This window comes from Pseudopipra pipra, chromosome 2, assembly GCF_036250125.1.
Source record: "Pseudopipra pipra isolate bDixPip1 chromosome 2, bDixPip1.hap1, whole genome shotgun sequence".
In the NCBI taxonomy this organism is placed as follows: domain Eukaryota; kingdom Metazoa; phylum Chordata; class Aves; order Passeriformes; family Pipridae; genus Pseudopipra; species Pseudopipra pipra.
This window is the reverse complement of record NC_087550.1, coordinates 28,837,799-28,858,216: the sequence shown is the minus strand read 5'-3', so window position 1 is coordinate 28,858,216 and position 20,418 is coordinate 28,837,799. Positions and strand designations below refer to the sequence as shown.

The 20,418-nt window shown below is 41.3% G+C and overlaps 1 protein-coding gene across 11 annotated transcripts in view; it reads right to left on the bottom strand.

Moving 5' to 3' along the window:
- Positions 1–20,418, bottom strand: part of LOC135409328 (rap1 GTPase-activating protein 1-like) — a 45,723-nt gene that overhangs the window by 6,581 nt on the left and 18,724 nt on the right. For 8 of the 11 annotated variants that reach the window (XR_010428143.1, XM_064644691.1, XM_064644690.1 and 5 more), the window contains 15 exons: positions 17,493–17,596; positions 15,935–16,013; positions 15,598–15,651; positions 15,424–15,507; positions 14,613–14,713; positions 13,867–13,996; positions 13,463–13,618; positions 11,627–11,698; positions 11,359–11,445; positions 10,532–10,666; positions 8,949–9,095; positions 7,636–7,739; positions 5,247–5,360; positions 297–423; positions 106–208 (listed from right to left, as the gene is read on the bottom strand). Coding sequence is in view for 10 of the 11 variants with exons in the window: in XM_064644691.1 (XP_064500761.1) it covers positions 106–208; positions 297–423; positions 5,247–5,360; positions 7,636–7,739; positions 8,949–9,095; positions 10,532–10,666; positions 11,359–11,445; positions 11,627–11,698; positions 13,463–13,618; positions 13,867–13,996; positions 14,613–14,713; positions 15,424–15,507; positions 15,598–15,651; positions 15,935–16,013; positions 17,493–17,596 (1,597 nt within the window). In the remaining variant the exon portion in view is untranslated. Of the gene's footprint in view, positions 1–105; positions 209–296; positions 424–1,649; positions 2,438–4,875; positions 4,923–5,246; positions 5,361–7,635; positions 7,740–8,948; positions 9,096–10,531; positions 10,667–11,358; positions 11,446–11,626; positions 11,699–13,462; positions 13,619–13,866; positions 13,997–14,612; positions 14,714–15,423; positions 15,508–15,597; positions 15,652–15,934; positions 16,014–17,492; positions 17,597–20,418 lie in introns of those variants that run through there. The other 3 variants (XM_064644692.1, XM_064644689.1, XM_064644695.1) reach the window with 3 other exon arrangements.

The window sequence follows — 20,418 nt, the reverse complement described above, 5'->3', positions numbered from 1 at the left end:
CTTCTCAGATCTTAAGTACAGCATATAAAGGATGCAGCTCAACCTCCCATACGCTTCTAGAAGCATAAGTAGAGGATTTTTTCTTTTTATTCTTTCTTTTTTTACCTGGTGAGCTAGAAGTACTGGGTGTGCAGTCACTGTCATCCAGCCACATATTCTGAACCATTGAATCCTGTTTTGGAGGGCCCTCAAGAGAGCACGTCAGCTCCTGGAGAGGGCAAAGAAGACGTGTTTTAATAATGCACTTGGTAAAATCAGGCAGGGTAGCCTCTGTTTGTTAGAGATCAGACACCCACCCTGTCATTCTCCTCTTCCTCAGATGCTCCATTTTCCCTTAATCCACTACAACAACTGCTTACACTGGATGAAGAACGTGAGAGTGGCTGCATCACACAGTATCCTGAAGTCTGACTCCTGAGTATTCTGTGAAATGCAAGCATTCAACATCATCATGCTTATTGTTACACACAGGCTTAATTTTTTGTGGCATAACTTTATTATACAGCAATCAGAAACAGTAAGAAGAAATGGTTCATCCACAGCTAGTTTTTCCACCTAGGAGCAGAACACAAGTGAACTGGCTTGCATACCTTAATTTCTAGTTGCTACATCATTTAGTAGAAACACCACTTCTTTGTCTCCATGCTGGATAACTGTATGAAAGGACAAATCTAACTGAATTTTTAAGTCACAGACTTACGCGTAGTAAAGCGGAGTGAGTCACACCATCTGCATTTAAGTACCAAATACATCTAGACATTCATTAAAATCAACGGATGCCTTATTTTGGAGATCAGAGACTTAGAAGCCTAAATATAATATGAAGAGACGTGAAACCGAGTATAAAGGGCAGGCAAGACCCAGTCTTGGCCGCCCATTCCCACAGCTACTATCAGACTATCATGTTTGGTCTTATGTGAAATTCCAGACAGAACAAAGCACACTTTTCATGCCATAGAGCTTATAAATTGTTACTGCTGGTTTTCTGGACAGGTGTAACACGAGAAGGCAGGGAAACACACAAACATTAACCAGTATTGTAGAACAGTTAACTAAGAAAGTTTAACAAAGCAATGGGAAGGTTGAAATAAATTACTGAGATCTGCAGGCTGTCTCAGTGTCAAACTATTTAGCATCAAGTGCCAAGCTCTTCCACAGGCATGTCAGAACTTCCTCCTGCTTACAAACAGGAACACACCTAGGTCAGATTCCCATCCTGGTGATTTTCCATGTGACAAGTTGCCAGTAGATGGGCTCCTTTAGGTCCATTCCACTAAACTTTTAGGTCTCACAGGGTCATTCAACAGGGATATTCAAAGCAAACTGTATTGGGTTACTTTACCACTACTTTCTCAAATGACACAGACACTGAGATAGCCCGGTGCATGTTTCATAACTATCAAGAAAGACCCTTAAGGTCAGCTCTTCCCAGATCAAAATTTGTGATCCACTGCTTACAGTCATCTAGGAGATATAGCAGTCCATGAGGCTGACATGCTTACATGGTAGAAGGTGCACTGTGCATGTAAGCCTAAAATTAATGGGGAAATACCACTGTTTGCGTAAGACTAGCCAGTAAGGGAGAGATGAGTGCTTAAAAATGTTAAGAAATATAAAAAAAGCTAAGAGAGGCAAGAAAGATAAGACACTTTTAACATACTAAATATATTTATTCCTTCAGAAACACTGCAAAATGTGGCCAATCTTGACCTACAAGCAGTAATGAAACCTAAAGTCCCAGGCATATTCCATGCCAGCATGCAACAGGGAGAACAGTAAAGATAGGGCCAATATAGGCCAAAGATATTTCCTCTAATTTAGGAAATATATTTTGGAGGAAATGAAGGCCAACATGCTTCTCCCTCAGCAGAGCAAACAATAACATGAATTTAAGTGAACTGGGATCTAGATTTCCACAAAGTATCTGCTTCTCAGCATCTTTCCTGAGCAGGTTTCTCCATCCTTGTTCTCTGCACTGCATTTCCTGACCTATGTAATTCAAAGGCACTAGAGACAGAGGTGGAAACATGTTCCTCTGCTCTTGCCTTCTGCAGGCCAAGATATTCTTACTCATTTGAAAGAAGGGGAAGCAAAGGGGTCGCACTCAAGGTGGCCTCCGTTCCCCATCATTAGCAGAGGCTGGTTCAGTGGCTGCTGACTGGGCAATGGGAAGAGCATAGAGCCAAAATGCTCCAACAGGAGCTCTCTGTCCATCTCCCTCTCCCAGAATTCCTGCTCCAGGAACTGCCAGTGGAGCGTTACTTGGTGCCATTGGTCTCTCCACAGTCCTTGAGGTCCTCTAAGTACGTTCATGCTCCTCTTAGCCAGGACTCTCATTTCACCCCAAAAGTCTTGCCAGTATCTTCAGTGAGGTAACCAATGACTGAGTAGCATCCGGTCCACTCCTGATTGGCTTGATGTCCCCACTCAGATGTGTCTGAGGAGGGAAAACACACATACAAAAAACCCATGTACTTTTCCTAGGATATGGACATATACAGTATAGTGCTTGATTTTTCAGATGCAACCCAGAAAGTTGCCTCTCCCTGAGGAGTTCTGCTACTTGGTTACATAGGCTGGCTTAAGTCTGTCCCTTGGGAAGAAGAATTATTTGGAAGGCTACCTGGACAGAAGAGCAGAAAAACTAAGGACAATTGTCCCTGCATGTGAGACAGAAGACACCATTAGCTCAAGTGAACAATGCAGTTTCATGGATTGCAGGCTGATCACTGCAGAAGGGTGTGTTGAGAATCAGGAGGCAAAGACAGAAAGTAAGTGCCACTTTGTCTCTACTATAAATTAATTAATCTATAATTTATGCATTCCCTTGGCATTTATTTCCAGGCTAGTTTTAGTAGAACACAGATGAAGAGGTTGATCATTCAAGTCTTGAATCTGAAATGGTTACTTAAGACCAGCAGCAACATGCTGGACATTTCTGCAATAAGAGAAATTTCTTGTGACTCTACTCTATGGAGAGAACCTGGAGAGAATTGACGACATACTACCAGGGATAACCCATTTATGTTATCTAACAGGGACTACATAAATTATTCTAGAACCATTCAGAACTCTTTCTGCATTAGAATTATGCCTATATCATGAATCCTGATTTGTGGTTCCACAATGAAAAACAGATAGGCTATTTCAGCAGAACATCAGTAAATGGTCTCCAAGACAGACTGTGAGAATTTACGCTCCCAGCCTTTTCCTGCAATACTGTGCTAATAATGTCTTGCTGAAAATGGTGTGCTTTACATGGTGGAATTACATGTTCTTACTCCTCTGTCTCAGACAACATGCAGAAAGTATGACTGCACATGAGCTAGTCCATAAGTCTGAGATCACAACTCTAACTCTGGATAATCACTAATTGTGCAAAACTCCATGCTACATCCCACCTCACAAACGAACTCTCCAGGAATGGGCTAAACCACCACAATTATGATTGTAAGTGGTTTGAGTCTGTGACTGGAAAAAAATGCACAGAGAGAATCCTGGGGACAGAACTAGACAGACTGCCAAATAATACAGGTCATGCCTCATGTGCATAAACAATATTCATGCAAGTATTGTTAGTGAAATCCCATGCTACGTTTTCTCTCCAAAAGCATATGGATACCAACTTGAAACAGCCATTGCAGCTGGCTCACCTCAGCTGATGGAGAACGGGGGTTGGGAAGTGGGGGAAGCCCACAATCATATGCAAAAGTCAGGAAAGAAAGCTTCATACTTCTTTTTTTCCAGGACATGCACACATTCTACAGTCAGGTAACCAGGACTAGCCAAGCTATGAGATCTTTTCTAAATAGGAGAAGTCTTGTTTATTATGCAAGGTAATCATCTATCTAATCAAAACAAGAGTCCCTAACACATGCCTAGTCAGGAACTTCTAGTTCACTAACAAGGTCCCAGGCAGGATCAGGAAAGAGAGGTGGAATGATGTGGTAATGCTGGAAGATGGTGGTTGCTGACCAGTCAGCAGTTCCATGTCCTGCATTCTCTCTTGTCCTTGGCTGCCAGAGCTAGCATCTTAAATGGTCTGTATCTCCTAGATGTACTCACATCCTCCTCCACATGAAAATTCTGGACACTCATCCAACCCAAAACCAAAACTAGCACATACACAAAAATGTACTTACCAGAACTCTGCACCTTGGCTGTGACAAAATTCCGGGCAGTACTACAGCACACAACTGGGTAGCTGAACTACTGCAGATAGTCAGCAGCCTGTAATTCTTAGAGAGCATTGGGTCTAGTTGGAAGGAAGGCTCTTCCTTGTCAAATCTGGCACCTGGAGCAACTACAACCACAGAGCCCTGGTTCTAGGGCACCTCCTGAAATTTTCTTAGACTAGACACAGTCCTGAGGAAGCGACATGCCCTAATACAAAATAATCTGTCCCTTTTTTGCCACAGGTCTCATCCAAGTTCTCATGAAAAAAATTAGGTGTGGCAAGCTGTTCCAGAAAGTCAGCTGCAGCCTTGGATTTAGAGACAGGCTGCTCTGGAGTCTTGGAAATGTAAATGGGTGGTTTGCCTGAAGTATTCTAGATAGGATCACACACCAATATAAAACAGCTTAGCAACAGCAAAGCTCTACTACAAGGAAATTGCATTTTTCCAGTTTTTGGCAACTAGAAACTGGAAAACTATTTTGCAGACTGCTGCATGAAGTGTTTTGCAGGAGAACACTGGGTGTGGTATGGCGTGCTTTAGCAATGAAACATAGGTGCAACACATGAGACCGTGCTGTAACACCTGCTATAACACTTCAGGAGGACTGAAGACAGGTTAGTTCACGCTGGTTGGGAGCAGCGGCATGGATTCTGCTTAAAGGGGCAGAACTTGAGGACAACCCAACATCCCAACATACCCTTGTCCAAGCTTCTCCATGAAGCTCCAAAATCACTCCAGAGCAAACTATAGAAGAAACATATACATGAGTAAACATGGATAACTGGACAGCTAAGACTCTGCGTATCCTGTTGGATGCAAGCTAACATTATAGTAAAGATATAACCAAAATCACCTTTAAGTAGTCCAATCTTTCTTCACCGACTGCTTCAGAAAGCCGAGTCCATGACAGGCTCTGAAATACTGTACCACAGCCAGACATCTAACTTTTAAGACGCTACAATGCCTGAAGTGGACAATCTCAGCAAAGCCTCCAACAGAACGAGACATGCACCACACTTAAGCCAATACCAGAGACAGTGAGCATCTTTCAAATTATTTTCAACTCACTTGCTCTTCCTGCTGGGGAACTCTGGGGAGCTGGGACTGGATGATCCATCAGACTTCAGGTCAAAGAAAGTTCCTGGACTGTCCAACACCCTCTGTATCCTCTCTGCAGTGTCTCTGCTTGGAGAGAAGAGAAACAAGCTATACTCAGAGCCAGAGTTAACTACTGTCTATTCTAACAGTCCTTTACAAGCCCAATACAAAGCTGGATCTCTCATATACATGTGAAACAGAAGTAAACACAGTTGTATTGAAAAGGGCAGACTGCTTACATGTCACATCTGACATATTCAAAATGGCAAACTTTAAGCTCCTTTTGAATTGATTTAAAAGCTTAAATTAATTTCAGTATTCACCTTTAATTCTTTAACTTTTTCTTTTATCCTCCCTCTTTCATTAGGATTTAATAGAGAGTGTAAATATGATGGTTACTATAGTATTACTGCTGCTAGTACTTGCCAAGATACTTCTGAAGAAAGCTGTCTGTGTGAGTAACTGAAAAGAGAGGTATGTTTAATTAAGTAAAGGAAAACTAAAGGGTTTTTTTGGGGGGAGGGGGATGCTGGGGAGCTTCAGTGATGGGAGTTCACAGAGCTCTTCCCCTGCTCTCCTGGTCAGTTGATCCTACCTGTACCCCTCAAATCACCGTTCCTCATGCCCTCACTTGTGCTAATAGAATTGTTTGTGAGACTGGAAATTACCCTGACAAAAATTCTAAAATTAAAACAATCCTGAAACTTCTGTAACACATGAACAAGTGGGATGGACTGGGTCAGCTCCATCACCAAAGCCTGCCTATCATTAAATTACAGCTTCAGGTGAAGTCACACGTTGAGCTCACTGTTGCCAGAAAGAGAGAATGCTCCAGCCTCCTTCACTCTTACTGAGTGCACTTCCCATCAGTCCTGATACCCATCAAACTTCTCCATGAGCCAGTTCATGGCAGAATCTGGCAGACAATTATCAAGGAAAGCAAGTTGATACTTTTCCTCTTAGATTAGTGGGCTGAATCGGTTCCATGAAAGATCCACTGAGCATCTGAGCCATCACAAGGAACAGTCAGAACTGGGTAGTTGAAAGAGACTGTGGAAGAGGGGAAGTATCACATCTGCTTTACAATAGCAACAAACTGTTAGAACAGAACAGTTGCTAGTGAAACCGCACCTTCAAGAATGACCCAAAAAGTCTTTCACAAAATACAAGCTAAGGCTCCCTGTTCCTCATATCTAAGGTTACAAATACGCAAAAAGAAAGCTAAATAAGCCAAACAGCTTACCAGTTCCTCCTAGCAAAGAGCAGGAAAAAAAAAAAGAAGAAAATAAATCCAGGCATTTTCTTTATGATAGAAAAGTTTTACAGATTCTTCAAGGGGATAGAAAAGCTTGTTGAACACAAAGTAATGGATTGAGGGACACGACTGCCTAAAGTACAAAAGTAATTAAAATAGTGAGAAGCTGTGGCTAACTGTGTTGGCTTAGACTGGGCAACAGGGCAGTTGTCTCAGAAGATTTTTCTCTAAGTAGATTCTATACTATTTTTATTCAGATTAGGTCATATGTACTTCATTAAGAAAGAACAGAATATGCAGTAATTTCCTTCTGTCATAAAATCACTGGTTTCCACATTAAAGATTACTTTTTCCCTTCTACATCGAGTCTTTAACCTGCTTTCTGGAATTCTTGCAACTAGGAAAATTGCATATTAGATGCACAGCACTCATGTGACTTTTGAGACTCTGTATAATCTTAAAAAGGTGTCTCAGCTAGAGCTGAGAGAAATTTATGATTTATCTAAATAATCTCTGGTGACCAGTAGACAACTTTTGAATGGTTATAATTCTGTCAAATATGCCAAATCACTCCTTGAACCTGTATTTTTTCCATTAGTTATAATTATTTCTCAGATGATCTGACTTAAACACTAGTCTTTTTGACTTAATGCTTTAAAAAGAAAGTCCTTTAAGATACAAGAAGTTTTGCCTATTTGAACATTTTAACATGGAAACAAACAATCAAGCATCCCTTTACCAAGTACTAGCCTGTCATCTGACTCTTATCTAAAAGTGGTGAATACAGAAGAGGAGACTCAAGAGTCCTGGATCATACTGTAAAATATTTAAGAGCGATCTTACAATATTCCTCCGCCCATTTCCTCCATTCCTCCTCAAATACTGATTCTCCCCACTTCCAAATGTCCTTTTTTAATTTTGTCTGTTTCTGTCATTTGTCCATTTCTCTAGCAGCTGATAATTAGGTTTTTCTTCCAACCATTTCCATTTCAGCTCTCATTCCTGTCAATTCCCCTTCTGTCTTTATATGTGCCTTTTCATGTTCCTTTTCTCATCTCCTCCTGTTTTTCTACCCTCTTTGTCTCATCTTCCCACAGCTCATACCTCTTTTCCTCCTGTATGTTCTCAATGCCAATGGCACTACTCCGTCGCCCATGGAAGCGGCTGGCTCGAGTACGTGATGGGCTCCTACCAGGCAAGGCAAAAGACTAGAAAAAAGGAAAGCGTGATAGAACGGAAGGAGGGGAACAAGACAGGAAAAACTGTGGAGAACTGAAAGCGTGGCAGAAGAGTTTGTGACATGAATCCAGATCCTCTCCTTTACTCTGCAATACAATAGCATGGCTCGGCTCCACCTCTGCAAGAAGGAGTACTTTCTGTCAGTGAGAAAGAGCAGCCAGGGCTTACAAAGGTGGTATGAGAGAGGGACAGAGAGATATAGAAACAAAGGCAGAACACAGCCAGTATACAGAGAAAGGAGCTCTGGAAAGGAGGCATCCCCCTTATGATGAGAGGAGAGGCAGAATCAGAAAGGTAAAGAAATCAAGAAGTTAAAGGTGTGGAGGAGGCAGCAAACCCAGGTCATTAATAGGCTGTGACTTGTGTTGACATAGAGAACGCATGCAACCAAGAAATATTCCAGCTGAAGGGCACCTTCTTGGCTTACTCCAAGATGCCTTTGTTGTAGTTTGCCTGTATTGACATCAATAGTGCAGAGACCACAACTGGCCAAATGCACTTTGGCCAAGGTAACCACATTTTCAGTATTGGAAACACGGATCCTTTTCTGGAAAGATTTGTCACAGATTTATTATACTCACACTGATCACATATGTTTAGTATCCCTATCAAATAAGAAAGGCTTTGATAGTGACTAGAAATATTCATTCTTTTTCTCACCCCAAACTTTATTAATTTTGCTGTTTCTTCCAAACATGCAAATTCTATTTACAGCAAAACAGCACCTTGAATATATATTGTGCACCTGTTTATATTACAGAAAATAATCTGATTGCTGAAATTGAAAAAAGTTAAACAGTTCTAGTGTCCTTATGTTCTCAGCTCTTGCCATATGACAGTACAGTACCATTCTGGTCAAACTACAGTGCATGCATTTTTTAGCATATGGCAAGGTACAGGATCTAATCCAGGATAGCAGAGATATATGTCAAAAGTAGAACCATGTTTGACTTTCTTCTTCCAGTCTGCATCAATCTCAGCTCTAGCTGACACATGAACTGAGGCTAAAGGACAGGCACAGACAAAACAGACTTTCACCACTTGTGAAATGGGATGATACAACAAAAAGATTCACAGCGGTACAAGAGGACAAACTAATAGGGAAAGAGAAATAAAATGTATGGGTGGCTACAAAGGTATGCCGGGTTTTCTTCTTACAGCCCACCCGAATACCTTACCGCAGCAATGGCCTTAGGGCCCTCGGCGACACTCTGGCTGAGGGCAAGGCCAGCTGTAGCTGGGCGGCTGGGCAGGGTGGCTGGCTGCTGCTTTCTCATGGATATCCCCATGGTATCCAGGCTCTGGCTGCGGCCTCTGATCACCCGCTGAACAGGAAGGAGGCAGGGAAACAGACAAACACAGATATACACATATAGACATGCACACGGTAGGGTAGTATGAGAAGCATCACAGATTGAGTGGAAAGTTGTGACAGACTGACATCAGAACCACACAAATCCTAATTCCTAGAAGGCAGCATCTTAGATACTGTCCATACTACTTCATGCATGGAGCTCTGGGAAGAGCCAGGGAGGAACTCTTCCTCATGTATATTCTCTACTTTCACTTCCCTTGTCCTTTTGCAATAATTAGAGATTCCCTACCAGTATCCCAGCATACTGGATAAGACAGCATCGACTGGAGCAGTCCTACCCAGTACAGGCTATAAAACGCAAAATCAAACTCCTGTTCAAGACTGTAAGGTTCAGTCTTGTATGAATTTCAGTGCTGGCTGCAAGGGGAAAGCAGACATCAAAATCTGAAGCATTTGAAAAAGCCATTATCTGAGCTTACTCAGCCTTTTCCAGCCTTTTACAAAAGTCATCTGTATACATGACATGCAAACCACAGTATCTGCTAGAAGTCAGAAAAGGGATATTTTAGGGTAACTAGAGTAAGACACGGATGGGTATAAAATTCATGGTTAGTAGCAAAGGCAGGGTAGATTGACTGTATGTAAAAATGCACCTCACCAAAGCATCCCAGATCTGACCAAAGCTATGCACATAGCTAAAGAAACTGTATGTGAATGGATTCGTTTCAAAGCCCTTAGTAACTCTAACCAGCCTACCATACAAAGCAGGTGGAGGTCATCTGAAGAAATGCTATTCATAACACTTCTTTCCAGACAGAAGTGACATCAGATTCTCTCTATATAACCAGTTCAAAACTCAGTTTGCCCATTCATATAAAAACTTTGCTTTCTCGTATCATCTTGATCACTTTCAAAACAATGTTCTGTCATCTGATCCTGACTTATTAAAAAAACTGAAACAAAACAACACCATGCCATTTACACTGAACAAAGATAAAATAACTCTGGCTTTTAGAGAGTAAGTAAAGCATCACAGTTTTTCTAGACAGTACACTCAGAGACCCTTTTGCAACCGGACGTGTCTATCTCGTATTGGCCTTTTTAGCCACCAATGCGCTTGTAACAAACATGGGTAGAGCCCTTCCCAAATCTTTGTTCGTGAAGCCCAGCCATGACACTCAGAGACAGTTTAGAAACTCTCTTGTAGTAGCTCTTGCAACTCTTCCAATTATAACAAAAATGAATTGGAGGAGATCTGCTGTAGGAACCAAAAGCCCCTTGCTACTAGTTATTACAATTCCACTTGCAAACACTGATTCCTTTTTCTGTAAGTCACAGAATAAAACCCAATCTGACACTAGACACCAGCATGAAGCACAAAGAGTTTGACTTCTACAGGCCAGTATGGAATTCTGCACCACAGTATAGCTCTGTAGGATGGCTCACCTTGAAATTTTCCAGGAAGCCCCCACTGCCATTCTCTATCTTGTCATCCTCCCCTGTGGGTAATCCCATCATACTGCGGCTGCGAAGCTGCAGCTCCTCAAAAAGGCTCTCCAAGAGGGCACTCCGTGTTCTTTCCTGCATCAGCATTGGAAATGAGAATATCTTTTAACGGGACCGGAGGATTTTTTCCTTGTTCTCAATGTCTCACATCCTTCTTAAAAAAACCCAACAACCAACCAAACATAAAATTCCCAAAACAGCAACAACGAGAACAACAAAACCCCATGAAAATACTTCAAACATTATGAAGTGTTTTAACTGCATAGTTACAGTTTACAGTTTTACGACACAGTTATTATTGCAGTAAGACCCAGCCCTTTTAAACTCTTTCTAAAGCAAGTCATAAAGGACACTTTTTTACAGCTGATGAAACAGAGGCATGTTTTTTCCAGATCAGGCAAACAGCAGAATCTGGAACAGAATTTTGGTACCAAAAATCAGTGATATCAGTATGCATCCTGTACCATAATAGTGAGTTTCAGCTAATACAGAATTTCCTCCAGCAAAATGTATGTGTCACATTCCCATTCTTACTTGAGGATTAGACCTTTACATTAGAATGCACCTGTTCATATTCTATCACACCTGCTATGAAATATGAAGGAAGCATCCCATAGCTGAGTATTAATCACATTTCATCTTCCTTTCTTAAGCAACACAAAATCAAAAGTTAAAAATTCTACTATATTTTCTTAATCTGACAATAATATCTTTATAACTACATATAATTATAATTTTTAATGGAAGCAACCAGGTAATAGACCCACCTCTAATTTAGCAAATTTCTCAGCTCGATAGCAGCTGTACTCAGCATTGATGAGCTTGACCAGAAGGAATTCACGAAATTCTGCACTCTGTAAGATAAGATGAAGACTAGACTAAACTGGAGATAAAAACAGTAATAAAAATATCACATGATAAAAGCTCTCCTTACTACTCTTTGGACCTCCAAAGTCATTTAGCCAGACTGACTCAGAACATTAAGTGTGTGTACAATATCCTCCTGCCATCTAACATCGGACCAGAGAAACAAACCTTTTTAAATATGGCTGGATTTGGCAGAGGGGGTCCAAAGAAGGGGACATCATCTCGGGCTGTGACTGAAACCTGAAATAATATAAGGGAGAAAAAAAAAAGTATCGTAACACAAGTAAAACTATCAAAGTTTTCAAACTACTATGATAGACCTGATCCCTTCTGAATAATTTACATACCCAAAAGAGATCTAATACAGCATCCTGTGCATCCCTTTGTTTCTGAACTCAGTGGATGAATGTGCTGATTTATCTCCTAGAAATTCAGCTGGATGTGCACACAGCAAGAACAACAAAAAATTGAACCAACTGCTTTTTTAAAAAATATTTTTGATAATAACCAGTATAATCAGTATATTTACCAAAAAAAAATGCTTCTATTCGGGCTGTAAGATTTACCTCCACTAGAAAAACTTTGGTCAACATGGTTGTACTGACCTATTTGTTTTTTACAGAGAATCCTTGGTAGAGATACACTGCACACTCAGTGCCATTGCCTCTCTGAGTCACAGGTGATAAACATGCAAAAGCATTTTCCCAGTATGAAATAAGGAAATGCATGCGTTTTGTTTGTTTTATTTTTAACATGCTCCTACCTAACATATCAATGTCAAAAAAGATAACTGTAATGCAGGCCAGCTTTTACATAGTCACTAGTCTCCTCACAGCACTTACTTATAATTACATGCAGCTATCTTACCAGATACATACAGCACTTCACAACATTTCAGAGTTATTTTTTTGTCATGTTTGAAATGGAGCAATATCGTTATTTGCTATTTCATTCAAGAGGGAACAATGTCATGACAATTGCAACTGCCTCAAAATAACAATGAATAAATGTCACAGAGCCACAGAGCCAATGAGAGGTGTGAGTTTACTGAGAAGAAGAAGTGAATTTTTGTGCCCTACAATACAGAGAACAAGAGAAGTGGAATCCCATGCCCCTGATCAGCACGAGGCTTTCATTTGTCACTACAAAATGGCTGCCCAAAGCAGAACAATGGAAGATGGTTGCTCCACCAACACCCTCTTTGGTGGAAAAGCAGATGGAGATCCTGTCCTAATTTTGGTATTCTCAGTGTTCCTGTAGACCTCCAAGGCATAGGGACTCATCATCACCAAATCAAAATCCCTACATAATACGAGACATAACACACGGATTAAAACGTTTCTACAATGGAAACTCCATCATAAATGCAAGTTTCTTTATATTTTCTGCTCTTTAAGCATGACTGAAAGTTGAACATAAAGCTACATAGACATCCATACAGAGTCATGTCAGGGAGGGAGAAAGAGAGCTGTATCCAAAGACTGCAGATATGGAATATGAGCTCTAGCAGGACTTCTTTCAACTGGAGGGCCCTAACAGGTTCCCTACCAGATAGGCATCAGTTCTGAGATCCCCAAAAGCAGGTGTAGCTGGTTCAGATCCCATAGATTAGGCCAGCCAGCTGTATCTGACCTGCAGTCTCAGGCAGTGCAAGCTCTAAGCACTGCGCGGTACAGCAGAAGAAATGCAGACATGAATTTTACCTGACTTATATCATGTAAGCAAGACAACCCCCAAAGTGGGATCAATTGTGCCGCCTCATGACCCTTGATGTAAACAAAATTCTTTTATCTGAATTCTTCCTGCTTCTATTCCCAAGCTTCAAGCTTCAGAAATTCATCAGCTACTTTGAAAAACATACAACTAACACTCTAGTTTCATGTGCAGATACTTAAGAAATGAGGATGACAGCTGACTGAACCTGTACCTCTCTCAGAGGCCCAAGTACAGGTTTCCACTTCAAGGATCAGAATCAGTAGAGGGGAATCTATTGATTCTGGTTACCTTGTAGAGAGTGTCCCCAGTGGTGCTATGAGTGAGCTGAACTACCACATAAGCATGCAGGAAATTAGAAGCAATCATATCAGGGACAAAAGGTGTGCTTTCATCCTGGAAGATGATGGCTACAATGTCATTCCCAATGTGACGCTTCCGCTGAAGCTGAAGAGGAAAAAATAATAAAGAGAGAAGGCAGGTGAAAAAGAGCAGAACAGTACAATGGGGCCTCAAACACCCGTTTGCCAAGCATCTCAAACCCATCTGTTCAACCAAACCCCTCACCACTACTTTTACCATTACTCCAGCCATGATTCCCAACATTATACAGCTAGTCGTTCTCCCCTCTACACGGTCCTTCTTCGAATACACCCCCTCTCTTAGACACACTGTTGCAGTTCTCCTTCTGATACCTGTTGGGAATCTCCCTCTGTGAAGGGCAGCTTTGTAGATACATGAAACATGATCTCCTTCCCCCGGAAATTTGTATAGACTGACTCAGTGCCTGTTTGACCTCTGGTAACATCCAAGCCTCCCCGGAACCTGAGCAAATCCATACCATGCCATAAGTCAGGCAGTAGAGATGAGAAAGCAGAAAGAAAAACGACAGTATCAGTAACAGTAGTACATCAATATTATCAAAGGTAATTTTTAGGAACTCAGTGATAGTGACGCACCAAATCTTACCCAAACCAATGCACTGACTGAAGCTGCACAGTGTTTCTGCTGGTGAACGTACCAGCTTGCTAAAAGCTATGAAGCTAAACCAGGGATCCTCAAAGATGCTACTTTCTTTGGTATTCTTCTGAGAAACACACTCCATATTTCAGAACTACAGAAGGGATGGGCTGCCCCACAGAAAGAGCCTAAAACAATACTGTTCCATACCATTGTGAAACAAACTTGTATTTGCACTTGTTAAATAAAATTATTCTTTGATGATACTGCGGGTCAGACTGAGATACCAGGAAAATACCAGCAGACACCTAACTAGTTTCCAGCCACGATGGCTGACAAAAGCATCCTGGGCTTCTTCACCTGCACTGGGATTCAGAGGACACAGCACTTTTCTGAAAGCAGGGCTCTAACAGAGTCACAGCCTGTGAATGCACAGTGTTCTCTGACTCAGTTTGGCTTTCCAGCTGCGCTGGGTACGTACCCACGGAAATCCTGCAGCTGAATCTTGTCACCAAGAAAATCCAGGAACTCCAGGAAACCCTGACTCTCTACTGTGTTACTGAAGACTTCTTCTTCAGTTGTCTACAAAAGGAAAGCAGAACTTGTAAGAAGCACAAGCAGTACAAAGAACAAGCAGTAATTTCTATGCACAATTCAACCAACAAACATCTCTGCTTAAATACATTTCTGATCTGGGCCTTCCATGGTGCTGGGGATTCCTACCTCAGCCCCAAGCTGCCATTAGGGTTAGACTTAGGGTTCAGAGATCCACAAAGCCTGCACTTCCATGGACACTGGGAGTGGAAGAAGCATGCCAAGGGAAGCATGGCATTGCACCAAAATTGCTTCCTCCACAGCTTTCTAATCTGGGCCACTTCATGGTGCTGGGGAGCTTTGCCTGATCCCTAAACTGCCTTTAGGGTTAGGATTAGCATTCAGAGATCCATAAAGCCTACAGCTCCAGGGACAATGGGGGTGGAAGAGACAAGACAAGGGAAGCACAGCACTAGAACAATATCACTGCCTCCACAAACTTCATCTGGGCCGCCTATGGAGCTGGGGACTTCTGCTTCAATCCCAAGCTGTCATTAGGGTTAGGGTTCAGAGATCTACAAAGCTGCCAGGGATACTGGAGGTGGAAGAGGCATGCCAAGGGAACCACAGCACTGCACAAACACTGCTGCCTCTGCACCACTGCCTCTGGACAGCACAGATCTTCTTATTACATTTAAGCTAAGAGAACTGACTCTTTGCATTTTGTCTCACATATAGTGGGATCTGATAGAGCTTACCTGTCCAGGTTTCTGGTAGATGACCCCAAATTTGAAGTTATTGCTTATGACGTGTTCATCAAATGCAACAATAAGCTGCGAAGCCTGAGGTAATGAAAACAGAAATTATCAGCTGGATGTCATTAGCCAGATCTTGAAGGAAAAGTGACATACAGACATACCAGAACACTGTACCTTGGGATAGAGGACAGGAAAGAAGCGTTCAACATTCACATCCTCACACAGTAGCTGTCAAGTGAGAAAGAGAGGGAAACAGAAGCATGATTATCATTTGCCCTAGCTTGCTACACACATGAGAGTGCAGGCACTGTTTACAATTATTTGACAGGAGCCCCTTCAGGCAAAAAATCTGAGCTAAAATTAAAAGAGAAAGAAGAGAAGCTAAATGGAAGGGTAGGAGGGAACTATATGACAGTTCTACTGGGAAATAGTAGAAAAAGAGGGAAATGGGAAGACAGAAGTGAAAATAACTTGAAGAATGAGGTCTTAAACAGGCAAGCATGAATCTCACCTTTGCCATCTGGACAGCATTGGGAAACTCATTCAGACAGGAAATGGGGATTAGGTCATGTTTGGTGCCAGTACGAGTCCTGACACAAAACAAAAAAAAGGCATTAGAGACATAGCTGAAGGGAAACACAAGCAACACTGGTTCTTTCTTAAAGAGTATCCATTTCTTCAGAGTATCCTTAAAGCAGTAAATCCCAAAGGGTTAATTTTAAGCCTGGTGCATAAAGTCACTAGAAAAACAAGGTACTTTCAGTTCTTCTTGTTCATCACTTGTTGTGGGAAGCAGAGGAAGACGAAACAGGAATGTTTATTCTCTTGCTCCTTTGCATTCTTTTCTTGTTTAAAGAAATATTTTGCTTTTCTTTTGCCCCCTGATTTTCTTTCACAGAAATCTAAATGCTGAAATACAATTCATGAACAAAGAATAATAAAGGATTCCTAAGACCACATAATGAGGGCTTGAAAGACTGTAAAAGGTCTGTTATAGACAGCTTAGGAAAGCAGATCTAAGCAAAGTAAAGGAGGTAGAAATTGGTGTAGCATTGTTCCAGAAAGATAAAGATAAAGAAAAGCTTCCTTCCTCTATATTTGTATATTTATTGAGAGATATCTTTCTAAGAAAGAAGAACTATCGAGCTGTCAGAATCCTCTTCAAACCATTATAAACAAGCTACTGAGCAAAAAGTACTGCATATAATGAAATATCTTAATAGAGGAATTTCTACCCTTTTGTTCTTCCTTGGTCTCTTACAGGGAAGGATTTGGGGCTCAGATAAACATTCCCAGGCACAGCTCATAAATAGGCTCTCTCTTTATTTTAAGATTATTGCTGGCACTGAAGCATTATCTGCATACAGTGATGGAAACCCACCAGTGATTCTCTTGTAGCTGACTCCTATGCAACCAGTATTTTCCCTCAGTCCTGGACGAATCCTTCTCAGCAGCAACTGTATTAGAATAACTGTTGATTCCAGTAGCATGTTGCCTACTGGAAATTCACCCAGCCCATACTGTGGTAAAAAGCTTTTCTGAAGCGTTGCCTCTCACCCATGCAAGGTCCATCTCTATTCTTCCTCTAGTTCATTCAGCAGCTCTCTCTGGGTAATGTCTCTCTGTGGAAGCCCTAAAGGTTATGGCACTTTGTAGGCTGCCCTGGGAACCTAGGAAATGTTCTAGCTCACTTTCAAGGGAGTCTTAGTCTCAAGGACAAAGCCTGGGCTAGGCTGTCCTCCATTAGGAAATCTATATTCTTCTAGAGAGTACTCACATGTCTCTAAGTAAACAAAAAAAACAGAAAAACTTCCTATTTGAGGGAAGAACAGATATCTTTCACACAGCTACTATAAAGATGCACTTGCAAGCACCACTTCAGCTTCCTGAAGGAGACTGCTGAGAGCAACTCAGAGGGGAAGGCAAGCAAAAAAATGGCTCAAAGTTTTCTTTGTGGTCCCCTCCAGAAGAAAGCCATGAAATTCACACCCACATCTACGCAGAAGAAGCTCAAGGTAAGATGAGAGACACAGCACAGTAACATATGCTTCAACAACAGCCACTGTTACCTCAGCAACAGGCGTAGATTTTCCTGCTTCTCAATCTGTTCATACTTCACAGAAAGTACTAGGTAGCCCAAGGACATGTCACTGGAGTAAAAGTTCTGGTGCTCCTGCAAACAGGAAGCCAAAATGCATTATTCCCAACATGCTTCCCAGAGAAATTTACCAGATTTTTTTGCATACAACCTGTCACTCAAGATTAGCTGATTTTTAATTTAACTAGCAATAGCATGCTTGAAGACATGCATATGCTGTCTTCCAGCCCACTTGATCATCAATGCATGAGCATATCAGTCAGAGTGCATCCACTGTCAATTCATTTTCTCCTCACCTGTCCAACATCAGAAGGGTTCCTGAGAAGGAATAGGATTAGAACATTCAGCAACACATTTTGAAGAAATCGAGTTTCTTGTAAACAAAATTATATCTTCCGTGGACTTTCCCTGTATTCATTCAGACTGTTCATGACTAAGCAGTGGTCCTCAGCACATTCAACTGGATGTGGTTGTGGGAATTTTCTATACAAAAAGTAAGGATCATTATGCCAAATGGTTGACCTCCAAGAGTGCTCACATCTCAGGAAGGATACAGTCAGTAAGTAATCACATTGCAGATGAATGTTCTCAGCAGTGCCACTGACACTGCTTGAGCTTTAGCAGTGTGCCTAGAACAGAGTCATTCAGTCAAACCATGAGCCACAATGCAAACATTTTTACAGTCTCTGTATGTAAGTGGCTGTGGCCAAACATTTCTCCTGGCTGCACAGCCATATTCCAATGGCCTATGTATATCAATATATATTGATATATAACCTCTAATCTCAAAAGGTTAAAGCATTTTGACACAGGATGTGAATGGAAACCTCTAGCACAATGAAAATACTACAAAGGTGGAATCATGCAGAAATGCTTTGATCACTCCCATCATCCTAGTGGAAAACCTCTTTACAGCCAGTATTCAGAGCTGGCTGCTACACAAACTCTGACCGAAGCACTGAGACTGAATTTATGCTTTCAGCAAACAGTCCAAACTTAACGAATTTGAGGTATAAGCACAGAGAGACCAATAAAAATGTCATGCAGGGAATTTGGTTCTCTTTGGATTAGATTAATATCTTAATCTTTTGCTGATAACGAGAACTTCTGTTGAAAGGGGCAGTAGTACATTTCAGTATTTAGCCTCTAACCCAGAGGACTACAGTGAGATCGGTATGGTACTTCTGAGCTAGCAATGATGAAAGTTGGGGTCAGGCTCCTCAGCAAAGCAAAGTAATAGTAAATACAACAAAACAAAGACTCACAATACCATTATCATCTCAGCTACCCTATAGCAGGCGGAATTATCAGTGCCTCCTTATGCCTTGGGACCATGAAAATAGAAGAAAGTCATACAGCAATCTGCTGACAGAGGATCAGGAATGTGCCCACAGAGACCTGCAGTGCAGAACAGTTTAGACAACAGGAAAAAAATGAAGGCTTTCTTTTAGTATCTTTTACAGAAAAATCCTGGGATTTTCCAAATCCCAGACGATGTACCTCAAAATATCTAGATGGATTTCCCACTTGTGATTTTGTAGGAAAAAGAACCTCTGTCTACTCACTTGAGAAGTCAGATGCTCCCAGGACATAAAATTTACACACTTCAGTGGGGAGCTTGATTCCCAAATTCCACTTGTCAACAGTTTCACAGAGAAGAGGCACCAACTACTATCTTGTTTGTTGATGTGCTTTCTAATGATGGTGTTACCCATCACCAACTTACTTGGAAGATATATTCAAAGTACTCCACATATGTTTCAGTGTGTACAGATTCTGTCCTCGTGTATACCAGTGGTTTTATGCTGTTTGGTTTGTAGAAGTGATCTCCTCAGCCTAACTGCAAAGTGTTTGTCACTGTCAAATTAAGTGGAAGAGAGAGATAAAACACTGCTCCCATGCAAATGGGCTGTTCTACCACCAGCCATCAAGAATCAAAGATAGAGTCAACCTGACAAGACGGCCAGGGAGAATGAAGTCAGTAACCAGGATTGCAAGATTCAGAGGGAACATCACAGGAAGCACTGTATAAAAGCATCCTCATGCATAACAGAAAAGTGAGACAGTAAGTTGTATTCAGTTGTACAGTCAAAGCTTGCACAATTTGAAACACGTTCTGTCAAAGGAATACTCCAGACACAACAGATTAGTAAGAACTCAATGGGAGCAAAGAGTAATTTGATCCAAAATGGTTGCTAGTCTGTCAGTTCTTTCCTCAGCCTTTTGCATAGAAAATATAGAAGGTCTGTTCTGGCTTGCAGAACCTCTCTCAATACACTGGTGAGACTGCCTTTTGCTGTCTACACATTTTTTTGTATTAGTCATAGCTCTGACTCACTGTGAAATAAAAAGATATATCTAGTGAAATACTCTGATATCTAAGTGGACACAGCCAACTTGAAGTTAACAGACATGAACCAATTCTCTCTGTGAAACAAAAAACGGAATAACTAAGACTACAATCACTACCCTGAACCTCAATGTGAAGATGAAGCTATCCAACTTCTTTAATTATTAAAGACATGATTGTCCCCATTTCCTCTTTGGGACAGGAAAAAACCAACACCCAGAACTGCCCTGCTACTGACTTATGGGTAAAAGGTTTCACAGCTGATCAAATGAGAGGATCTGAAAAAGTTAAAGTGTGAGTAAAGAGCAGCAAAGAGGCAGAGTAATATGGCCTCTAGCTGCAGTGTTCAAATCCCACAAGTTCAGTGTGATCTGTCACACAAGTCAATGATAGTGACTGAACTTATCTGTCCATGGGAAGAAAAGGTGAGATCAAAGGAAGCCACAAAGGACAGTTTATTTCTTCTGATCATGACTTTCAGGATACTAATAGATTTTTGGGATGTGAACAAGAATCAGGTGCAGTAGTCACTGAGACCAAGGGCAGA